Source organism: Callorhinchus milii, unplaced genomic scaffold, assembly GCF_018977255.1.
Source record: "Callorhinchus milii isolate IMCB2004 unplaced genomic scaffold, IMCB_Cmil_1.0 Scaffold12, whole genome shotgun sequence".
NCBI lineage: Eukaryota > Metazoa > Chordata > Chondrichthyes > Chimaeriformes > Callorhinchidae > Callorhinchus > Callorhinchus milii.
Genome location: NW_024704753.1, coordinates 9,611,047 through 9,635,131, shown reverse-complemented (window position 1 = coordinate 9,635,131; position 24,085 = coordinate 9,611,047). Strand labels below are relative to the sequence as shown.

General features: G+C 45.1%; 1 protein-coding gene across 1 annotated transcript in view; it reads right to left on the bottom strand.

The window, feature by feature from the left end:
- Nucleotides 1–23,665, bottom strand: part of dnah1 (dynein, axonemal, heavy chain 1) — a 267,942-nt gene extending 244,277 nt beyond the window's left edge. The window contains exons 1-6 of the mRNA XM_042339689.1: nucleotides 23,522–23,665; nucleotides 22,390–22,410; nucleotides 22,117–22,189; nucleotides 17,417–17,591; nucleotides 14,346–14,502; nucleotides 325–457 (exon numbers count right to left, since the gene is read on the bottom strand). Coding sequence (XP_042195623.1) covers nucleotides 325–457; nucleotides 14,346–14,502; nucleotides 17,417–17,591; nucleotides 22,117–22,189; nucleotides 22,390–22,410; nucleotides 23,522–23,665 — 703 coding nt within the window. The remainder of the gene's footprint in view (nucleotides 1–324; nucleotides 458–14,345; nucleotides 14,503–17,416; nucleotides 17,592–22,116; nucleotides 22,190–22,389; nucleotides 22,411–23,521) is intronic.
- Between the last annotated feature and the right edge of the window lie 420 nt (nucleotides 23,666–24,085).

Genomic DNA, 24,085 nt, shown 5'->3' with positions numbered 1-24,085 from the left:
GGGATTCGATAGGATAGATACAGAGAAGCTATTTCCTCTGGTGAGGGAATGCAAAACAAGGGGGCATAGTCCTAAAATTAGAACCAGGCCATTTAAGAGAGAAATCAGGAAGCATTTTTTCCACTTAAAGGGTGGTAGAAATCTAGAATTCTCTCCACAAAAGGCTGTGGCGGAGCGCTTATTGATGGCGGAGCACGAGGCCGAGCCAGGGGGAGGGGGAAGGTGACCTTAGGCGCGGTCGAAGAGCAAGGTCTTCAGGAGCGACCTGAAGATGGGCAAGGAGGGAGCGAGGCGAAGGGGTTGAGGGAGAGAGATGTATTGTACCATGTCCTAACTCGTCTTCTTTAGGGAGAAGTGCTTTTCCTGGCACAGGTTTTCTGATTGTAGATCCTTCCTCATAGCCAAGTGATAACCATTCTGCTGGTGTTCGACAATCAAATTCTTCATCATCAAACACCTGTATCAAAAGCAAAATCCAAGAACAATTACATCAACAGTAACATTTCATCAGATATTTTCTGAATTTAACACTGTTGAGATTTGAGACCTTTCCAGACTCCTCAAAAGTATCAAGGAGACTAAACTGTTTGAGGGCTTTTAGATTAGTCAAAAAGTCATCTCCCTGTTTGGTCTGGAAGCATATCAGTGAGACACAAGGATCTATACATTGCTCAATCAGTTGTCTCATTGCTTTCAACTCCTTCTGTAATCTTTCAAATTCAGAAGTAACCATGTCCCAATCTTTCTTCAAAATTTGACTCTTTAACACCTTTCTTAGTTTCACCTTTACAATCCTTCTGTATTGGTGTTTTTGTCATTGGATTTGAGATTAAGTGTTTAACCTTGCCCCTTCTTTTATCCGAATTAATTTGTCCTGTTTTGGCTTTTAAACCTTGCAATGAACCCTTGTTCTCCTGCACTTTTTCAGTGTTTTCCTCCACTAAGGCTGCTACTTGTGCTTTAAGTCTGTCCACTTCTTCACCTTTCTCATGTTTAGAACTGGAGGTTTTACTGATTTGAAGACCGCCTGCTGGAGGGTTAATAAGGCAATCAATCTATCCAATTTTTGGTCCGTGGGTGAAGGTTTAGAGGTAATGTAGGGGAAATTTTCAATTTGGTTAGATCCCGGTTGTAGCTCGCTCGAACAATCACAAACAAAGTGGCTTCTACCTCCACCTTTATAGCATTCACTAGAGGCATTACTCCAATTACTACCCCTTCCTCCTGTTACTGCCCACACAAAAGCCTGTTTCTCAGTCATTTGTTCCCTGCAAACCTGATGGTCTACCTGCCGTCCAGCTTCTCCTGCCTTAATCGCCACCCGGCAGGCACCTTTCAATTTTCACCCTTCAATCGCTCCACCTCCTTCTTTAACACTTTCATCTTCTTTCTTGCTTCATCTAACTCTTTTTGTTCCTGTAAGCCCATGTTAATCAACATTGCTTGACTTCCCACCATACTACTTAGCTCTGCAACTCACTGGTCTCTTTGTACCTCTTCATTCTGTGTATCTTTCCGATCCCACTCTTCCTTCTCTGCGTACCATTCTCCCTTCATTTTATCACACCGCTCCTCCAGCTCTGCTACCTTCTCCTCTAATATCTTACGCTCTTCCGCTTCTTTTACTTGGGCTTCTTTAAGTGTCACAAGTTAACCGACTAACCCTTGTCGAAATAACCCTCTCAGTTTACCGATAGCCTTCACATTTTTAACCTCTCCTGCCACAAACTTATTCCTGAGCCATTCCTCTACCTGTACCTCAGACTCGAACTGGTGCTCTGCATGATTTCTAATGTCTCTTACTGCGCATCCGAACCATCCCTCGGCAAACTTATCCTTTTTTTGTTCATTCTGTCTACTGTGTTTCTGGAATTCTTCCCTATCTTCCGCGCTGCCTGCGCTACTACTGGAGGTTGCGGGTTCCTCATCTTCCCCTTCAACCCCCTGGCTCCTTGTACGCATTGGGTGAACCCGGCTCTGAGTAGTAGTGATGACCACTACTGACTTTCCTGATTCTTCCTCACACATATCCGACTATATTTTATCTACTTTATCTATGGCTGTTTTGACATTTCGATTATCCCCATCATTCCCTCTGTCGTGATGGCGCACACCATCGCCTGCTTGCCCATCAGCATCTCCTTCAATTTCTCTATTTCTCTCTCACACTGAGTGTGGTCTGTCTCAGTGGCTAATGGACGGTTAATTAAGGTGTTAACTGCTCCCTTAGCCACATTCAACTGGATGCTCATAACCTCACACTTCTTCTGACTATCCTGCAGCGCTATTCTCCTTTTTCATGCTGTTCTCTCTCTATCCTAGCTCGGCTTATTTCTCCCTGTTGTATATGTAGAGTGGAAGTCAGTTCCACTGTCTTTCTCTCCTGGTTCTCACACACATCTTCCATCCTGAATAATTCCTCCTCCAACTCTGCTTTCCCCATGCTCCTTTTCAGGCCTTGCTGCATTTCAAACAGACCTTCCATAAGCTGAGTTATTCTTTTATCTTTCCTCTCTAATAATTCCTTTATTTCTGTGTCTTTCTCTTTTGTTAATTCCTTTATTGCTTCATTCAGTTTTGTTATTTCTGCTTCTTTCTCTTCTATTATTTTTTTTAAGCTCTGGGGCTTTTCCATTTAAATTCCCGCAGCACCCAGTACTTAAAAAACCTCTTACATCTCTTTCCAACTGATTTGATGTTTCCCGCTGCTGCTTCTTCCTCCAACCATTCTATTCCATCTTTCTGGCTGGCTCTTTCCCTCTTTACTAAAGTATTTTCTAACTTCAGGCCTGTATCCTTACAAATCTTCTCTTCGTATTTGCTTAACCATTTGTGAAATTTTTCCCTTAACCTCTGTTCTTTTGCTTCTGCCATCTCCCTAATATATCTACCTAGGTCCTTGGTTCCACACACCGTGTTCTCGCCTGACACTCCTCTCTTATCTTTTTGTCACAAGTTTTCTAACCCGCCAAACCCCGGATTCCAAATCCACAAATAAGGATTCAAAGAACTGCATTACTGCCATATGTGGTTCACTAACCTAACTACGTATAGGTACATTAGCTGTCACGTCCAATAGTAAACCTTATCACTTGTCAGGTCCCTTCGTGGTCGCCAATTTGTTGGGATTTCCAATCCCAAGAGTTCAAAATACGACCCGACAATCCAAATTGGTGCAATATGGTTTATTAGAAAACAGTGACATTTAACAAGATGTATATAAAAAGGTATACTACCAATAACTACCAACTGCCAAGAAGGCTGAAGAAAAGTTCTTCAGACACGACCCAGCATGGTCCCGATCTCACCGTGCGGCTCCCCCCTGCCAGCTGGAACTGACCCAACTCTCAAACCCCAGGCCAGTTATACTCTTTTTGACCCTGCTCTGCACGTACTCATCCAAATCAACCATTGGCCTGGCGCTAGCCTGACCGGTGTTGATAAGGTGAGTCTCCATTGTCTTGTCTATAATGATGTTATTTAGGACTGGCCTTGGGACCTTCTTTGAGCAGTTTATCCTTCTTAATTGGGAAGTCTACTCCTTATCTTCCTCGGCCTGGCACATGATATTTTGCAGACCTTTTTCCCTCCAGTTCTAGCTGGTACCCAAGGTTACAATATCACTCAGGAATGTGCTTCTGGAGTCGAGGAAGATAAGGGGTCCTGAGAGTTGAAGACTGGGTCGGATTCCTTTCTATTAATTAAAATCACATTTACCTTATACATGCATTGGTTATTATATTCATTAGGTTAGTACAGGTTCTTAATATGGTTACAAAGTGCGGTGGTACATCATATTCCAATACTCTGATATTCATGTATGCACCCTTCATATCAACTCCACCACCCACCACCGAAGCCACCCATGAGTTTCAGTGTCACCCATGGCCTTGACATCTCTGAGCTCCCCATCACAGACACAGCCATATCTGGCCATTTCCTCATCTCCCTCTCCTCTCACATCCCCCTTCCCTCCACCATCTCTTTCCACCCCCGGAAAAAGCTTCCCCATTAGATCCTTACAAACGGCCTTTCATCCTCAGACCTTTCCATCCGGAGTTATTTCGATGTTGCCATCAAGCTGCTAAACAGACGTCTCTCATTTATTTTCATTCCTCTCCCCCCTGAAATCCAGGACAATCTCCCACCACACCCACTCCCCCATATCACAGAACCTCCACTCCCTTAAACCCTAAACCCAGTGCTTGAGTGCAGCTGGCACAAAACTAGCCTCACCGCTAGATGTGGCTCGAACACCTTCAAATCTCCCGCTTCTCGCTCACATAGGCCCAAACCACCTTTTCCTTCCAGACTATCCTCTAGACCCAAATAGTCTCAAGCTCCTGTTCTTCACCGCATATCACCTCCTCCACTTACCCCTTTAAGATCTCTCGATCCTCACCTCCAATGCCAAATTCAAGTCATGGACATTTTTGTATCTAAAATAGACAATATCCACTTGGCTGCCTCTTCTTCCTCACCAGTCCCCCCCCCCCTATATCTTCTACATCCCTCACATCTTCTGCTACGGTTTCCACTACTGCCCTCACCCTACAGTCCCCCCTCAAAACTGCTGTCATCATGGCCCCTTCTCAAAAAAACTCACCCTTTTCTCTCGTCTTTTTCTTACAACCATCATTATCCATATGAAACCCACACCTGCTGACTTGCCCCCTCTCCACCAAACTGCTGACCATCCAACTATACCTCCTCTGGCCCCTGCCTGTAGGCACATGACCTGTCCCTCTCCTCAAGAACCATACTGCTCCCCCTCAAAACTCCTGTCAACACGCCCCTCCTCAAAAAACTCACCCTTGATCTTTTACACTTCACAAACTACCGGCCCATCTCAAAGTTGCCCTTGATTTCCAAATCCCTGGAATGCATTATTGTCAACTAACGTCACTCACACCTTTCCCTACACTCCATACACGAGCCCCTTCAGTTCGCCCATAGCATGACAGTCTTCATCAAAGTCCTGAATTTCATCCTCTCTCTCTGCCTCGTTCTCCTGGATCTCTCCACTGCCTTCAAAACAGCTCACTATGCCAACCTTCTCAACCCTCTCTGCTCCCTTATCCACCTCAGTGGCACTCTTCTAGTTTGAGTTTGACCCACAACCCATCATTTCGCCCCAGCAAATGGGTTCTTTTCCCACCCTACATGGTCACCTGCGGCATATCCCAACGTTCCATCCTTGGCCACCCCTCCTTTTTCTCATTTACATGTTGGCCCTCAGCGCTGTCACCCACAAACATAGGGTCAACTTTGACAGAATCACACAGCACAGAAGGAAGCCATTTGGCCCATTCGTTGAGTGAAAATATTTCTCCTCACCTCCCGTTTCCTTTAACAACTATTTTAAATCTGTATCCTCAAGTTACCGACCCACCCGCCATTGCAAAGTTTCTCCTTGTTTACCATAACAAATTCCCTCATAACTTTGAAAACTTCTATTAAGTCTCCTCTTAGCCATCACTGAAACATGGTTACAAGGAGATCTAGGGTGGGAGTTAAATATTCCAGGGTTCTCAGTTTATAGAAAAGATAGGCTCTGTGGGAAAAGAGGTGGGGGCTGGCCCTGTTAATTAGGGATGAAATAAAAGCAGTGGAGAGGAAAGATCTGAAATCCGATGACCAGGAGGTCGAGACAATATGGGTGGAAATAAAAAATAATAAAGGGCAGAAAATATTAATGGGAGTGATTTATAGACCTGCAAACAGCGACCTTAGCACAGGGTATTAATCAAGAAATCAGTGGAGCATGTAGGAAAGGTAAAGCGACAATAGTGGGTGATTTCAATCTCCACATAGATTGGGAAAACAAAATCGGCAAAAGTAGGTCAGAAGAAGAATTCATTGAGTGTATGAGAGATAACTTTCTAGAGCAGCATGCCGAGGAACCACCTAGAGGACAGGCCATCCTAGACCTTGTTTTGTGTGATGAAACAGGGCTAGTTGGCAGTGTAGGTATTAAGAATCCTCTAAGGCAATATGATTGAATTCTGCATTGTTAGAGAGGGATATAGTTAAATCCGAGACAAGTATTCTGAATTTAAATAGGGCTAATTTTGTAGGTATCAGGAAAGATTTAGGTAAAATAAGATTAAGAGGTAAAAATGTAAACCAACAGTGGCAAATATTCAAGGATGTAGTGCAAAATTCTCAGCGGTCGCATATTCCCTTGCGGAATAAGAGTACCACAGGGAAAGCAATTCATCCGTGGCTAACTAGAGCAATTAAGGAAAGCATCAAATTAAAAGAAAAGGCTTATAAAACAACAACAACAACAACAAGATTCCATTTATTGAGCGCCTTTCACGTCGGGAGGACGTCCCAAGGCACTGTACAGTTGGGTCAGGACCCGAGCAGGGGGGAAATGGTCAGGGGGAGGGAAGGGAGGGAGCGAGGAGGGGGTAGAGAGTCGAAAGGGGAGCTGAAGGCACGGTCAAAGAGAAAGGTCTTGAGACTGGCCTTGAAGGAGGAAAGGGAGGAGGCAAGGCGAAGGCACTGGGGGAAAGAGTTCCAGAGCCTAGGGGCTGAGACGCTGAAGGCCTGGCCACCGATAGTAGGGTGGTTGGGGCGGGGGACCTGGAGCAGACCGGAGCCAGAGGAACGGAAGGGTACGGGCGGGTAGGTAGGGGGATAGTAAGTCGGAGAGGTAGGAGGGAGCAAGGCCGTGAATGGCCTTGTAGGTGAGGGTGAGGATCTTGAATTCGATCCTCTGGGGAATGGGGAGCCAGTGGAGGTGAGCGAGGGTGGGAGTGATGTGTTCCCGAAGCCTGGTGCGGGACAGTACACAAGCTGCAGAGTTCTGAATGACTTGCAGTGTGGAGGGAGGTGCCGGGAAGGCCGGTGAGGAGAGAGTTCCCATAGTCCAGCATTGAGGTGATAAAGGCGTGGACCAGAGTTTCAGCCGCGTGAGGGGTGAGGTAGTGCCGTAGTCTGGCGACATTCCGGAGCTGATGGAAGGCGGTGCCAGTTGTGGCACGGATATGGGGGAGAAAGGACAGCTCAGGGTCGAACAGAACCCCGAGGTTCCTGACTGGCTTTGAGAGGTGGAGAGTGCAGCCTTGGATGCTGATGCTGTCAGCGCCTGACAATTGCCACAAAAAGCACCAAATCTGAAGATTGGGAGAGTTTTAGAAACCAGCAAAAAAAAAACTAAAAATCTCAATAAGAGCGAGAAAAAGTAGAATGAGGGTAAGCCCATGGAATTGGGGAGGGAGCATATTAACATGGATTGGGGAATGGTTAATGGGTAGGAAACAAAGAGTAGGGATAAACGGGTCCTTTTCAGATTGGCGGGATGTGACTAGTGGAGTGCCACAAGGATCAGTCCTTGGTCCTCAGTTATTTACCATCTACATCAACGATCTAGATGAGGACATAGAAGTTAATATATCTAAATTCGCGGATGACACAAAACTAGAAGACCAAACTGTGTCAACACAGAGGACGACATTNAAAAAAATGCAGCGAGTCATAGATAGGTTAGGTGATTGGGCAGGTAGGTGGCAGATGAAGTATAATGTAGGGAAGTGCAAAGTCATCCACCTAGGTAGCAAAAACAGTAGAGCGGGTTATTTTTTAGAAGGGGAGAGATTGGAATGTGTTAGCGCCCAGAGGGACTTGGGTGTCCTTGTACACCAATCACAGAAAGTTAGTCTGCAGGTGCAGCAAACAATTAGGAAGGCGAACGATATGTTAGCATTCATTATGAAAGGATTAGAGTATAAGAGTAGGGAAGTCTTGCTGCAACTGTATAGGGCCCTGGTGAGACCACACCTGGAATACTGTGTGCAGTTTTGGTCTCCTTATTTAAGGAAGGATGTACTTGCCTTGGAGGGGGTGCAGCGTAGATTCACTAGGTTAGTACCAGGGATGAAGGGGATGAGTTACGAGGATAAGCTGATGAATTTGGGCCTATATTCTCTAGAATATAGAAGAATTAGAGGGGATCTTATAGAAACCTATAAGATCATTAAAGGGCATGATAGAGTAGATAGTGGGCGATTGTTTCCACTGGTTGGAGAAACTAAAACCAGGAGTCACAACCTTAAAATCAGAGGCAGCCCTTTCGCACTGAGTTGAGGAAGAACTTCTTCACTCAAAGGGTGGTGAATGTATGGAAGGGCTGTTGACGCTCAGTCCTTGAACATATTCAAGACTGAGATAGATTTCTTATTGCAAAAGGGATTAAGGGATATGGGGATAAGGCAGGGTCAGGTTATTAGCTGGTGTTAGATTAGAAGATTAGAAGATCAGCCATGATTGAATGGCGGGACAGGCTCGAAGGGCTGAATGGCCTACTCCAACGTGTTATGTTAACCTTCACTGCTCGAAGCAAAATAATCCTAGCTTCTCTAGCCTCTACTCATAACTGAAGTCCCTCATTCCTGGCCTAGTAAATCTCCTTTGATCCCTCTCCAATGCCTTGAATCCTTCCCAAAGTGTTCAAAACTGAATACAGTACTCTACCAGAGGCCTAACCAGTGTTTTATAAAGGTTCATCATAATGTTTGTGAGTGTGTGTGCCCCTCCTATATGGGTGTATGAGTGCCTCTGTGTGAATGTGTATCTCTCTCTCTCCTCTATCTGTGTGTATGTATCTTTTGTCTATGTTTGTGTATGTGTCTCTCTCTCTCTCTCCCTCTGAGAATGTGTCTCTGTGAGTGTGTGTTTTGTTTCTGTATCTGTGTGTCTTGTATCTCTCTCTGTGTGTCTCTATGCAGTGTCGGGCACTAAGAGGTAGGAGAATGTGAGCTCCTGTAGCCCAGCAGTAAGGCACTAGTCCTGAGTGTCTGTTTTTGGCAGATCTCCTGGCCCTTTCGACCTGTGCTAGGGTCGGCTGTCCCCCCACCAAATGGGCCATACAGTTTTTGTTAAAGAAATTTAATTTGTTTTCATATATATTATTTCCTCACGGTTAGTTTTTATCAATAGTGAAAAAATGTAGGTTGCCAATAAAATGTACCTCAATAGCACCAATCAAGCCCCCCCCCCCACAATTTTCTGCAAAATGTGTACAATTTCCCCGTAATTTCCCACAAAATTGTCAAATTTCTGAGAAATAATCCTAGCTTCTCCAGACTCCTGATAACTGAAGTCCCTCATTCCTGGTACCATCCTGGTAAATCTTCTTTGCACCCTCTCCAATGCCATGAAATCCTTCCTAAAGTGTGGCGCGTAGAACTGAAGACAGTCTCTAGTTGAGGCCTAACCAGTGTTTTATAAAAAATCATCATTATTTCCTGACTTTTGTATTCTATGCCCCTATCTATAAATCCTAGTATCCCGAATGCTTTTTTAATAGCTTTATCTACCTATCCTGCCACCTTCAAAGATTTACTTATATGAATCCCAGGTCTCTGTTCCTTCATCCCCTTTTAAGATTCTACCATCAGCTTTTATTGCCTGTCCTCATTCTTCCTCCCAAAATAATAATAATAATAATCCTTGCATTTGATATAGCGCTTTTCACGTCGGGAGGACGTCCCAAAGCGCTTCCCAAACACACTGTAAAGTGAATTGACTGTATATTTGTGGGCGAACGCGACAGCCAATTGCGCACAGCAATGTCCCACAAACAATCGTAGATTGAAAATGACCAATTTATTATTGTTTTTGGTTTTGGAGGGATTATTATTAGGCGTGTGGAGTAAGGAAACTTGCCCAAGGTTTCGCCCTCTGCCTGGAATTGAACTCAGGTCTCTCACTTGCAAAGCGAGTGCTCTAACCACTGAGCTACAGGACTCCATCACTATGCATTTTTCCAAACTAAACATTCATCTGCCAAGTGTCTGCCCATGTTACCAGTCTGTCTATGTCCTCTTACAGTCTGCTACTATCCTCCTCATTGTTTGCTACTACATATATGCTGTTGACACTCAAATTTACTTTTCCTCCTCTAGCTGCGAACCCAGGTCCACCGATGCTCTGTCCGCTTTCTTGTCCGACATCAAAGCCTGGATGTACGCCAACTTTCTGCAACTGAATGTTAACAAGATGGAAACAATACTCCTTGGCTCTCGTCCATGTCTTTTCACCTGCGGTTACAATCTTCTTAACCTCTCGGACCTATCCCTCAGACTTACTGAAACTGTGCAGAACCTAGCGTCAGGTTCGATCTCCAGCTGTCCTTCCTACCCCACATCCTAACCAGAATGCTTTCCTCCACCTCTGCCACGTTGCCCACCTCCAACCATACATCTCACCCCATGCAGCTGAAACCGATATTCATGGTTTCATTATCTCCCTAAATATTTCCAATATGCTTGTCTCCAGTCTTTCCAGCTCCACCATTCATAAAATCCAATTAAATCAAAACTTCATGCCGGTATCCTCACCCGTATTAAACTCCATACTCCCATTATCTCTTTGCTAAGCTCCACTGGCTACCTTTTCCAGAACAAATCAATTTCAAGATCCTCACACTCACATATAAATCACTGCCTGCCTAGGAATCCATTTGATTTGCAGAGAGGTAAGCAGCTGCTGCTTAAGCTCCACACCTATAACAGTGGAATCATCTTTCAATGGGAAGGGCATGTGCCCGAACTGTAGGCAGAAAGATGGTGCCAATGCTCTCACTCATTCATGCTGTGTTGCTTACCAGGAATAAATAACAATGATAATACTTGAATTTGATATAGCACCTTATCATGTCTTTGAGACGTCTTAAAATATACAGTAAAGTGAATTGACTATATATTTTGTGGGCAAAACACAGCAGCCAATTGCGCACAGCAATGTCCCACAAACAGTTGTGATTTGAAGTGACCAATTTATTATTAATTTTTTGGAAGGAATTATTAGCCCCAGAAAAGCAATCCGCCAATCGACTAACAAACAGTTCCTACTGGGTGACTCCAGTTCCGCCATATTCTCTCGGCTTGCCTGGCCGATAACGGCCTGGATGAGCGAAAACTTCCTACATCTAAATCTTCACAAGATGGAAGCCATACTTATTGACTCCCGTCAACTTCTTCTAAATTGCGGCTCTGACAAGAAGAAACACCCTGCATTTAAATAGCGCCGCTCATGCAGGGTAGCATCCAGAGCGCTTGACAGTGGCGGAGCACAGCACCGAGCCAGGGAGAGGGGGAGGTGACTGTAGGCACGGTCGAATAGGAAGGTCTTCAGGCACAACCTGAAGATGGGGAAGGAAGTTAACCTCCTCAACTTCCCTGGTCTATCCCTCAGAATTAACGAACCAGTGTGCGCAACATAGGCGTCCGGTTCAACCCACAATTGTCCTTCCTGCCCCACATCCGGTCCCTGACCAGGACTCCCTTCCTCTACCTCCGCCACATTATCTGCCTCCCTCTGACTGAACTAGACCTAGCCAAAACACTCGTCCAAGCGTTCGTCACCTCCCAACACGACCTCTTAAATGCCCTCTTTGCCGGTCTCCCCAAGTTCCACTATACACCTGATTCAACTGATCCAAAACTCCACCGCCCGCGTACTCACCCGTATTAAATTCCGTAGCTCAATCACACCAGTTCTAGCCAGGCTCCACTAGCTCCCTATCACCAAACGGATCGATTTCAAGATCCTCACACTTGTTTTCAAATCCCTTCATGTCCTGGTACCTTCCTACATCTCCGACCTGCTTACCCCTCAACCTACAACCCCACTTCCTGCGCTCGACTGGCTCTTGGCCTTCTGCATGCCCCTCATGCCCTCTGTTCCACCAATGGCGGCTGCGCTTTCAGCCACAATACCCCGAAACTCTGGAACACTCTTCCTCTATCACTCCGCCTTGCCCCTTCTTTAACCATCTTCAGGTCACACCTGAAGACCTTCCTATTCAACTGTACCTACGGTCACCTCCCCCTCCCCCCGGCTCGGTGTCGTACTCCGCCACTGTCAAACGCAGAATGTTGAAAACAAGTCAATTCTCTGTGGCAGTCTCAGTAGTCCAGTTGCTGAGTTAGTCGGTGCTGATGACAGCCCCCCTTCCTGCCTCATCGGCAGGAGCAGTAAACCAGGGATTGGGGAAAAGAGATTCGTCCCACTTAGCAACTCTTAACTCTGCAAGCCAAAGCCCTTATAGGTATGTGAAACAAACTATCAGCTGAAAGCTTGCTCATGAGATTGGGCATGGCTTGAAGGCTGAGCAAGCAAGAGCCCAGATGTAGGGCATAAAGGGCAGTTTTTGGTCAAACAAGGCACCAAGATTTTGTAAGGTGGAGTGAGCATCCACAGAGGTCCAGTACTTGAAATAAGAAGGCAGGAGACGAGCAAGAGAGCCTCAGTCTTTAGAACTCATCCAGGACTTCAAATCTGACAAGCATCGTCAGAACACCAGTGGTCCTGGAACCAAGAGTAGAGGCACAATGATAGAGATGGACTGCCAGTTGGATTGTCAGTCTAAACTTAAGTCCTAAAATGGGCCATGCAATAAAGGGTATCCTTCTGAGGATAGGGATAGTTGCTTGGTTGGGCAGAGCATAACAAGATTCACTCTGCATCTAATTTCACTCAAACTGCGCAAGATTGACAATGACTGGGTACCTCAAGTGTAGAACAGTTTCATTCTAACACATTACTGTACGAGATCTTCTTTTCTGGTGACCAGTCAGGGAGCTAGACCATATCAGCTACCTCGAGCAGGAAGATAGCCAGCACTTAGTGAAGAAGGAGAGAGGTACTTTTATGCTGACATTCTATCTCCAAGCACTTTGATAACAATTTCGCTTTTTGAAGCATTTTCATTATCGACAGGGGGATATGTCACAGTCAACCCTTTTGTTTTCTATGCCTGACTGTCTGTTTAAATATATTAAGTAGTGTTTTAAATACTTTTTTTGTGTATTGAATGTTTTTGATACTTTTGGTGCCTTCAAGTCTGACTCCAGCGTTGATTGGGGGTAATTTACCATTCCAATATGCAAATTAAGGAATTGTACTGGTCCCCTATTGGGCAACTGAGGGGAAGATCTGATTGGACTATAAAAAAGGTACCAATTACATCAAGTAATACAATTACCATTGGGTACCCTAATTCATGGTGGGGCTCAAAGCCCATAAAAGAACGAGTGCCATATGCTCGCGGTCGCTATTTTTTCTACCTGATGAAAACAAAGGTATATGCCTGACTATTAATGAGTAGTAGTCAGAGATTGGTTATTTGTGCACTTTTACATTAACTCCATTACAAGTGACTAAGATTTTGTAGTAAAATAAACCTCTGATTAACTGAAGCTTCCCAATTTGCTTTAATTTAAATAGCAATTGGTAGTACCTGTCGTCATGGACGAACTCATTAGTCAAGTTACACATAGTTATAGCGACTTGCATTCATTAGTGAGGATTGAACAGAGGCCACCCAGTACATTGCAAGGGAGAGCGAGCCATATTGTGGATGTATATATAACAAGATTACATTTGTACAGTGCCTTTCACATCGGGAGGAAGTCCCAAGGCGTTGGACAGTACAACATTTCAGACCCGAGCTGGGGTCAGGGAGGGAGAAGGGGGGTGACCGATGGCATTGTCAAAGAAGAGGGTTTTGAGGCAAAATTTAAAGGAGGCTAAGGAGGGGGTGAGGTAGAGTGATTGGGGGATGGAATTCCAGAGTTTGGGGGCAGAGTGACTGATGGCTCTCCCGCCAATGCTGGGGCAGGTGGGTCAAGGGACGTGGAGCAGGCCGGAGGGAGCGGGTGGGTTGGTAGGGGGTTAGGAGGTTGCAGAGGTAGGGTGGGGTGAGGCCATGGAGGGCTTTGTAGGTGAGGACCAGGATCTTGAACAGGATCCTCTGAAGGACAGGGAGCCAATGGAGTCGGGCAAGAATGGGGTCACGGAGTTTGGTGCAGGAGAGGACACGGGTTGCAGAGTTCTGGATTATCTGCAGCCTGTGGAGGGAGGAGTTGGGAAGGCCGACAAGCAGGGCGTTTGCATAGTCGAGCCTGGAGGTGGTGAAGGCATGAACGAGTTTCAGCGGCCTGAGGGCTGAGGTAGTGGCGGAGTCGGGCGATGTTACGGAGGTGAGGAAAGGCAGAGCGAGTCATGGCTTAGATGTGGAGGAGAAAAGACAGTTGAGGGTCGAGCAAGACACCGAGGTTCCTGACTGGCTGGTGAGTTGTAGTGTGCAACCATGGAGGTTGATGCTGCCAGAGCCTGAGGTGCTGGTGTGAGCCAATCAGGAGGGCCTCAGTCTTGTTCACATTCAACTGAAGGAAATTTGCCCTCATCCAGGACTTGATGTCCGACAGACAGTCTGTCAGGACAGTGGTGGTCCTGGAGTTGAGGGTGGAGGCAGAAAGATAGAGTTGGATGATAGAACCGTCTCACAATATTCTTTTCATCTTTTTAACAATCAGAAATATGTACAGCACCTCTAAAGGAAGGTATACGGTGAATTGGGGCGGATTCTTGCCACCCTTGCTGCGATACTTCTCCGGTCCAGAGTGGCGTGGCATAAGCTTGTTTGAATTGATTCCCTCGAATGTAAGCAGAGTAACGATATTCTGGCTTAGGTACTGTCGCCTTCGCCTGTTAGAGATCAGTTGGAGACAGCAATGAGAATTACACATTACATACAATTACATAGAAAGATATCATGGCATTCAGCTCAATAATAATAATAATCCTTGCATTTGATATAGCGCTTTTCACGTCGGGAGGACGTCCCAAAGCGCTTCACAGAACATACTGTAAAGTGAATTGACTGTATATTTGTGGGCGAACGCGGCAGCCAATTGCGCACAGCAATGCCCACAAACAGTCGTAGATTGAAAATGACCAATTTAATTATTGTTTTTTTTTTTTTTTTTGGAGGGATTATTATTAGGCGTGTGGAGTAAGGAAACTTGCCCAAGGTTTCGCCCTGCCTGGAATTGAACTCAGGTCTCTCACTTGCAAAGCGAGTGCTCTAACCACTGAGCTACAGGACTCCACTAGTCATGAGCCCGCTGCCCATAACCTGCCATTAGAAAATTCATTTCTTCTTTAACAAAAACTGGATGGCCCATTTGGGTGGGGCGCGGGGGGTGGGAAACAAAACCAGCGCAGGCCCAAAGGGCTTGGAGATCCGCCAAAAGCAGACACTCAGGACCCGTGTCCTGACTGCGGGGCTACAGGAGCTCACAATCTCCTGCCTCTCAGGGCCCAACACCGCACAGAGACATAGAGAGAGAGAGACAGACACACAGATAGAGAGTAACACACACATACTCAGACAGAGACATTCTCAGAGAGATAGAAAAAGACATACCCAATCATAGACACTAAGAGAAATACACACACAGACAAAGGAGAGACACGCAAACGCATTCACAAAGAGACACTCATAAACACACACATAGGAGGGACACACTCACTCACAAACGTTATGATGAACCTTTACAAAACACTGGTTAGGCCTCAGCTAGAGACTGTGTTCAGTTCTGAACACTTCAGGAAGAATGTCAAGACATTGGAGAAGGTGCAAAGTAGATTTACCAGGACGGTACCAGGAATGAGGGACTTCAGTTATCAGGAGAGGTTAGGGAAGCTAGGATTATTTTTGTTGGAGCAGAGAAGGCTAAGAGGAAACTTAATAGAAGTTTTCAAAATTATGAGGTGATTTGATAGGGTGAACAAGGAGAAACTTCCTACACTGGTGGGTGGGTCAGTAACCTGGGAACACCAATTTAAAATAGTTGTTAAAAGAAACAGAGGGGAGGTGAGGAGAAAGATTTTCATACAGTGAGTTGTTCGGATCTGAAATGCATTGCCTGAAAGGGTGGTGGAATCTGATTCAATAACAACTTTTAAGAGAGAACTGGATAACTATTTGGGGAGGACATGTTTGCAGGGCTGTGGGGAGAAAGCGGGATTGATTTGGATAGCTCTTTTCAAAGAGCCAGCACAGACACGATGAGCCAAATGGCCTCCTTCTGTGCTGTATTATTCTATGAAACACATACATACAGAGGAGAAACACAGACACACTCACAAACAGACACACAACGAGAAACATAGACAAACTCACATTGACACTCACAAACATGTAGAGAGACACTCACAAACAAATAGAGAGAGACACTCACATAGAGACACTCACAAACACATATAAAGGAGACACACACAGACACTCATAAGTACAGAGTGAGATACACACACAGACACATTGATACAGACACTCATAAACACATACAACAACAACAAGATTACATTAGTATAGCGCCTTTCACGTCAGGAGGATGTCCCAATACATACACTTACATATAGAAGACACTCATACACACATACATAGTGACACAGACACACACAGAGATACACAAACACACAGAGATACACAGAATATCACAACAGCGAAGCCCATTTCCTGCTTGCACCGCACCATGCATGCATGTCCAGAGCCACTCCGCCCACAGTGACATCAGGTAAACAGCGCGAGACCTGGGGCTAGAAACTACAGTTTTAGTGGGTTAGTAGGAGAGGCCGCTGTTTATGGCAGATTCCACAACAGCATTTTTCTGTTGGCCCAGCCCATAACTCTATTCCCCTTTCTCTAGTTATGCATCAAAGATTTACAAAGAATGTACAGAACAGAAATAGGCAACTTGGCCCAACCAGTCTGTACCAGTGTTTATAATCCACACAAGTCTCCATCATTCCTTATTCACTCCCACACCCTTCTATTTCACTCACCCTCATGTGAAGGTCCAGCTACCTCTTCAATGCATCAAGTCTCCTCTTAAATGCATTGATGCACTCTCCAACCAAACGTTTTGCAGTGAGTTCCACATTCTCACCATCCTCTGAGTAAGGAAGTTCCTTCTAAACTCACTTTAAATCTGCTACTGTCTATCTTATATTTATGACTGTGTTTTGGGCACACAACAAATTCTACTCAATACAGTTGAGAACAATCTCAATACTAGATTGTTCTATGTAGTGTATTGTTGTAGGACATGTTTGTGCGGAATGTTTTTCTAGGAATGATACATTGAATATTTTGGCAGGTGTGTTTATAGGAGCAGATTTGAATAGTGCATCAAAAAGATATGTGGACAAAGATTATTGGAAGGTACAGGAAAACAGCAGGGATTGTGACAACCAGCGGAGCAGCCATCATTACCAATAAATGGTTTGAATTGCCTGCTGCTGTGTAGCAATTTCTGTGGTTCTTAATTCTTTCCTTTTGTCCTTAAATGGAGTCCAATAAATCACAAATTCACCTGTGATTAAAGGGCAAATGGCAGCCTGATTTCAGACCTGGAACTAACTATGAACAACCTTGGGGAAAGAGTTTGTTGGAAAATTCTGAGCAACTACGACAGAACACCATGAAAGCTCATATACTGAAAACTCACTATGATTAACTTACACATTTGTTTCTTTATGAGCTATCAAGTCATTATACATGTTTACTGACAACAATATATGTTAGGTAAAAAAATCCTTGAAAAAATAGCGGCACCTCTCGATCTCTAGCTTGCGTGGGCACTGTCCAGGCAGCACTTCATATGGAATTTGCACCTTCGGCTCAAAAGATCTCAGTGGAAAGTCTGTCTTTGATAATAGTTCTGTCGTAGCTCCATACACCTGTGTTTCCAAGTAAGGTTTAATGTCGATAGGCCCGTGGAAAGTAGAGACTGAAATTAAAATTGTAAATTGTGTTGGACACAGATAGGCACAGAAAAACAATCAAGCCACAGTTGGGTTTTTTGGATTTGTAAAAATTGATATAAATAAAGGTATTGAATATAAATAAATATGTATATCAAATATTATTTTTAAAATCTTTTTGGTCATGTGGAAACCCATCAGCATGCTTAAGAGTATCCAAACCAAACTGAGAATTCCATGCGTCCCAGCTACACATGGAAATTCCAGATATTTATTGTGGTGGAATGCGTACTGTCTTCCTGGAGGGACGCATCCTGTTTACCTAATTCCAGAAAGTATTAGGCGCAGGTTCACAAAAAACAAGATTTGGGTACCCCGTGATGTGCATTGGGGTACTGCTGGAGTATAACCACTTAAAACCACATAAGCTGCCAATGAGAGCACTGCTTGGCAAGCTTTTGTGCTGTCTGTCCAGATAGGACTAACCTACCCTTAAAGGCTGCCACAGTTAACAGGAGCCGAGTGGGAGATTTCCCTGCCCCCAGTGACTGGTCTGCCCTTACAATTTCTGCCAATGAGCCAGCTTGGTAATGCTGTCACCAGAGTGCCCTGAACTACTGCAGACCACTGAGACCACCACAGAGGGCTGGCTCCTTTGCCAAACATGTCACATTGGATCCAGTTCAGCTCCAAGGAGACCTTGCTTACCTCCCACCCAAGGATAGTCATTAGTTGGTCATTTGACATCTGACAAGAGCAGGTTTGAGCCATTGCTAGGCAGATACAAGAACTCCCTGCGAGCTTCCAGTGGGGAAGCACAGTTCAGCATGAAATGCATTGCTACCATCTTTCTGTCTGGAGCTCAGAACATGTCTCTTCCCATTGAGCAATGGTTAAGCAGCAGCTTAGTCACTCACATTCTGCGCATCTCTGTCTATTCAACCTTGTGCAAGTTTCCTTACTCCACAGGCCTGATAATAATCCCTCAAGAAAAAAATAATTTGCTCACTCAATCCACAAATGTTGTGCGCAACTGATTGCTGGGTTTCGCCCACAAAATATACCGTCAATTCACTTTACAGTATATTCTGTGAAGTTCTTTGAGATATCTAGAAGACATGAAAAGTGCTATATCAAATGCAAGGATTATTATATTATATTCCCTACATCTTCACTATGTGTGACACTCACTCTTATATAAGAACATAAGAGCGTAAGATATAGGAGGAGTAGGCCATTCTGCCCCTTGAGCCTGCCCCGCCATTTAATAAGATCATGGCTGATCTTCTAACCTAACTCCGTTTTTCTGCCCTATCCCCATATCCCTTAAGATTTTAAAAATCTATCGATCTCAGTGTTGAATATGTTCAATGACTGAGCATCCACAGCCTTCTGGGGTAGAGAATTCCTTAAATTCACTACCCTCTGAGTGAAGAAATGTTTTCTCAACTCAGTTCTAAAAGGCTGACCTTTAATCCTGAGACTATGACCACTAGTTTTAGATTCTAGAACCAGGGGATACAGTCTCACAATATCTACCCTGTCAGGACCCTTAAGAATCTTATAGGTTATATAAGATCACCTCTAATTCTTCTATAATCTAGAGAATATAGGCCATGTCTGCTCAACCACTCCTCGTAGGTCAACCCCCTCATCCCAGGAACCAACCTAGTGAACCAATTGATATCCCATTGCTACACTCACTCATGTTCCCCACTTTTCCATTTTCTTACTCTTTCTCTTTGCTCTCAGTCACTTAAACTTGTATCCTTCTGAACCACTCTTCTTCCCTCTTTATCCCTCCCGTCTCTCACCCTCCCACTTTCTTCCTTCCCCTCTTTCTCTCTCCCTCCTCTCCCCCTTAATCTCTCTCTCTCTCACTTATTTTCCTTCCGCCAAGTGTCTGACACATAAGAGTCCCGACTTGACTGAGAATGCCACAAATGCAGAGGCTTTTCTAGCTATAGGCAAACTATGTAGATGCCTAGACTGGAAGATTTTTTGGGGAAGCGATTTTTTTTGAATGCTCAACTGGCGAAATTGAGATGGGCGAGGCTGCTGCTAGTGCTGAATTTATCTGAAACCCTGAAGCCTAAAATCCTCAAAACAGTGCCCGTTGCCTTCTTTCCTCCGGGTATGGCTTCTTCCTTGTCCCCGAGTCCTCCACTCCACCCTCCGTGGCCGTACCTTCAGCCACTATGCCCTGAGGTGGAACTCCCTTCCTCACTCCCTTCGCCTCGCCCCCTCTCTTCCTATCTTCAGGTCTCTGCTGAAGACCTTTCTTTTCCACAGCGCCTTTGGTCACCTTCCTCCCCCTCCCCCTGGCTCGGCCCCGGGATCCTTCACTGTGAATCTCTCTGAGACGCCGTCTGGCGTGGAGGGTGCTATATAAATCCAAGTTTTTGTTGTAGGTAAATTCATCTCTTTTAAGCTAAATCTATCGAACTTCTAAGGCTGCCACAGAAGGGATGTGGCATACTGAGGTTTGCCTAGGGAGTCGGGTTGTCCGGCTCCTGCTCATATGTATTACACCTGCATATTGAAGTTTTCCTGTCTGAAATGGAATGTGCAGTCTCTTCCCCCGGAATCATGCATCCTGCTTACATAATTCTGGAATGTGAGCACAGGTTGGCAAACGGCAAGGCTTGTGGACTCCAGAGTGGTATTGTAGTTCTGTTGAAGTTTAATGATATGAAAGCACAGAGATAACACAGCTTCCGCTGCTTTTTTTTTTTTGGTCGGTCAGCTGGTCTACCTCCTTTGTGGAGTCCTGTAGCGTAGTTGTTCGAGCACTCGCCTGGCAAGCAAGAGGACGTGGATTTGATTTCCGAGCGAGGCAAAACATTTGTAAGCACGTTTCCTTACTTCTCACGGCTCATTTACCTAGCAGTAAGTAGGAACCTGGTTGTTAGCCAATTGGCAGATCGCATTCCGGGGATAATAATCCCTTCAAAAAAATAATAATATGGTCACTCAATCCATGACTGTTTGTGGGACACTGCTGTATGCAATTAGCTGCTGTGTTTCGCCCACAAAATACACAGTCAATTCACATCCCCCACTTTGCTCGCCCCTCTATCAGTGGGCACGCCTTCCACCACTCTGCACCCACCCTCTGGAACTCCATCCCGCAGTCCCTCCGTCTCAAACCTAACTGTTCAGAGCTTTGGGACATCCTCCCGACGTGAAACGTGCTCTATAAATGTAATTTTGTTGTTGTTGTCTCGCCCCCCCTCCTTCAAGACCCACCTCAAACCCTCCTCTTCAACCATGCTTCCGATCTCCCTGCTTCCCCTCCTGCCCTCCACCCTCCCGCACCCCAACCCTCAGCTCGGGTCCATAACTCTGTCTGTTCAGCTCCTTGGCACGTCCTCCCGACGTGAAAGGCGCTATATAAATGTAATTTTGTTGTTGTTTACAGTGTAATCTGTGAAGCGCTTTGAGACATATCAAAAACTTGATAAGTGGCTATATCAAACGTAAGGATTATTATTATTATTTAAGTCCTGCCGATGAGCCAGGTGGGCTAGTCTCTAATCAGCAGCGTCCTGGAGTACTACAGATTTCCCTAGTTCAGGAACCAGTCTACCAAGCCTGCTTCTTCGGGTCCAAGGAGACCCCGCTTACCTCCCCCCCAAGGAGGATAGTATTTAGTTGGTCAAGACCAAGTGTGGGCCCTCACTTAGTGGATGACAGGTACCAGGAACTCCCTGCCAGCTTTGTGGTGGGCAGCACAGCTTAGCATGAAATGTGTGAGAGCATTCCTACCCATGGAGCGATGGTTCCACCACTTGGAGTTGCAGAGCTTGAGCAGCGGCTGCTTACCTCCCTGCAAGCCAATTAGGGTGGATTCCAAGCCTATGTTCCAACACGTGTTCACAAACTTGGAGTCCAGATAACATCTTGCAGCAGCTGTCATTCCAAAGCTTCAGAGTTTCCTCAACAGCTGTTGGCACTCTGCCTTCAGTATGATGGGAGGACCTTTTTGTGGCGTGCAACCTACTTGATGTTCTCAATGTCCAAAGTCCAATGCTGTTTTAATGCAAACCTTATACATCCAAGCAAAGGTTGGTATACACCACAACACCCAGATATTGATTAAAAATCAACGATTGGGACTGATGCTCCTTTTAATCAATACCTCTCTTCTTGAGCCATAATTCTGCACTTGGGGCACCCACCATCATATTCCACAGGATAGCCAAGTGGATTGCCAAGATGGTAAAAGTGCATTGCAGAAACCAGACTTGAGTAGGGAGTGGTGTGAGCCAAGTTAGGTGGCAACAACATGCTCCAGGTGAAGGGCAAGTTTGAGATAAGACGGTAAGTAGGTTTCCCCTGAACCTCATGATATATCTCATATCAAGCCAGAATGTGTTGATCACACTCCTTGCAAGAAGGGAATTCACCCTGCTCCTTCTTGATAAAACCACAAACCTCTAATATGTCACCATCAATCCTGTGAAGCTCCCTAAGACAATGGCATGACAAGGTGCTGTATCAACTTCAAGGATGATTATTATTTTTAAACACCAATGGCCAGATACTTGCCTTGTGGCGTGAAGTGATGCTGGCCTGACCGATTTAGCAAATGCCGCTTTATCTCAGGGCCTTCCAAAACATTCTGGAAAAAGAGAATCAAAACACATGTCCAAGTATTGGGTAATATAGTTGCTACAGAAATTGTTACAAGCCACCAAAAAAAATTTGTTCAGGGGCAGTTAATCAAAATGTGGTACCAAGTCTAAACTGGAAGCTATGGAAATACATAGCCACCTAATGTATAATCATCTAGGTAAACAACATTAAGGGGAAGAAACTAACTGTTGGATCTGTTACTCTCATCTGTAACAAGACATAATCATAGAATTATACAAGCACAGAAGGAGGCCATTCAGCCCATTGTGTCTGTGCCGGCTCATAAGAGCAATCCAAATCAATCCCACTACCCCGCTCTCTCCCCATAGCACTGCAAACTTGTCCTCCCCAAATAATCATCTACTTCTCTCTTAAAAGTTGTTATCAAATCTGCTTCCACCACCTTTTCAGGCAATGCTTTCCAGATCCCAACAAATCGCTGTGTGATAATAGCTATATCATCAAATAAGGGAATAGTATTGGAGGTGACCACAATTTATAAAGGATAATTGGTGGTGGGGGTGTAGGTTATAGTTTTGCTTTCCAGGGTAATAATCCCTCCAGAAAAAAATTGTCAATCCACGACTGTTTGTGGGATACTGCTGTGCGTTATTGGCAGCCGTGATTCACCTACAAAATACAATATATTCTGTGATGCGCTTTGAGACGTTTCAACGACATGATAAGTCACTATATCAAATGCAAGGATTATTATTATTATAGTGGGATTAAAAGAAGAAGAAATATGACAGAGCCCAGCAGCGTGAGGAGATAACTGAGTAAGGAAGAAGACAGAGAATTGTGTGCAGGAATTTGATGAGTGGAAATTAGGTGCAGAGGGGCAGGGAGGAGCATAATTATTAAATAATTAATATAAAAAATGTCTGGGAATATGACAGGGCGGCTAAAACCCGTTGCATGCACATTGTATGCCATGTGGGAACTCCAGGATGCTTTATATGTCCTGGAGAAACATATATGTAGGGTTTCTGAGCCCGAGGAGAGGCTGGTGTCACTACACAGCATACGTGAGACTGAAGAGTTCATGGATCAAATGTTTCAGGAGGTGGTCACCCCACACTCACAGAGGGTTCAGAAGGAGAGTGAATTGGTGACTATTCGGCACAGGAGGGAGAGGAGACAGGCAGAGCAGAAATCCTCCGAGACTGACACTCACAAACCGGTTTTCTGTACCGAATACCAGTGAGGGTGACGACACTTCTGCAGAGGGCAGTCAAAAGCAAATCAATGCACAGGGGGACACAGGGGAAGAATGCTAATGCTGTTGTCATTGGGGACACAACAGTCAAAGTGATACACAGGCGTTTCTGCAACCGCAGACACGAGTCTCGTATGGTATGTTGCCTCCCTGGTGAGAAGGTTGAAGACTTAAAGGAATGGGTGCAAAACATTCTTCGGGGTAAGGGAACAGCCAGAAGTCGTAGTCCATGTTGGGATCCATGACGTAGGGAAAAAAAGGCTGAGATCCTACAGGGAGAGTTTTAGAAGTTAGAGAGGAAACTAAAGAGCAAGACCTCAAAGGTGGTGATCTCTGGTTTATTACCAACGCCTCGTGTAAGCAAGTATATAAACGGCAGGATAAAACACATTAATGCATGTTTGGAGAAATGGAACAGAAATGAGGACTTCAGATTCCTGGAACCTTGAGACCAGTCCTGGGGCAGGTGTACAGACAAGGTGGATGGGTTACACCTGAACAGGGCTGGGACCAATGCCCTCCCAGGGAGGTTAGCTAGTTCTGTGGGGAAGGTTTTAAACTAATTTTGAGGGGAAAGGGAACCAGGATGTAGAATCAGAGAGGATAAACAAGTTACATAGAGGCCAAGGAGAGATGAACAACAATGCAATAAAGAGTAGTCCG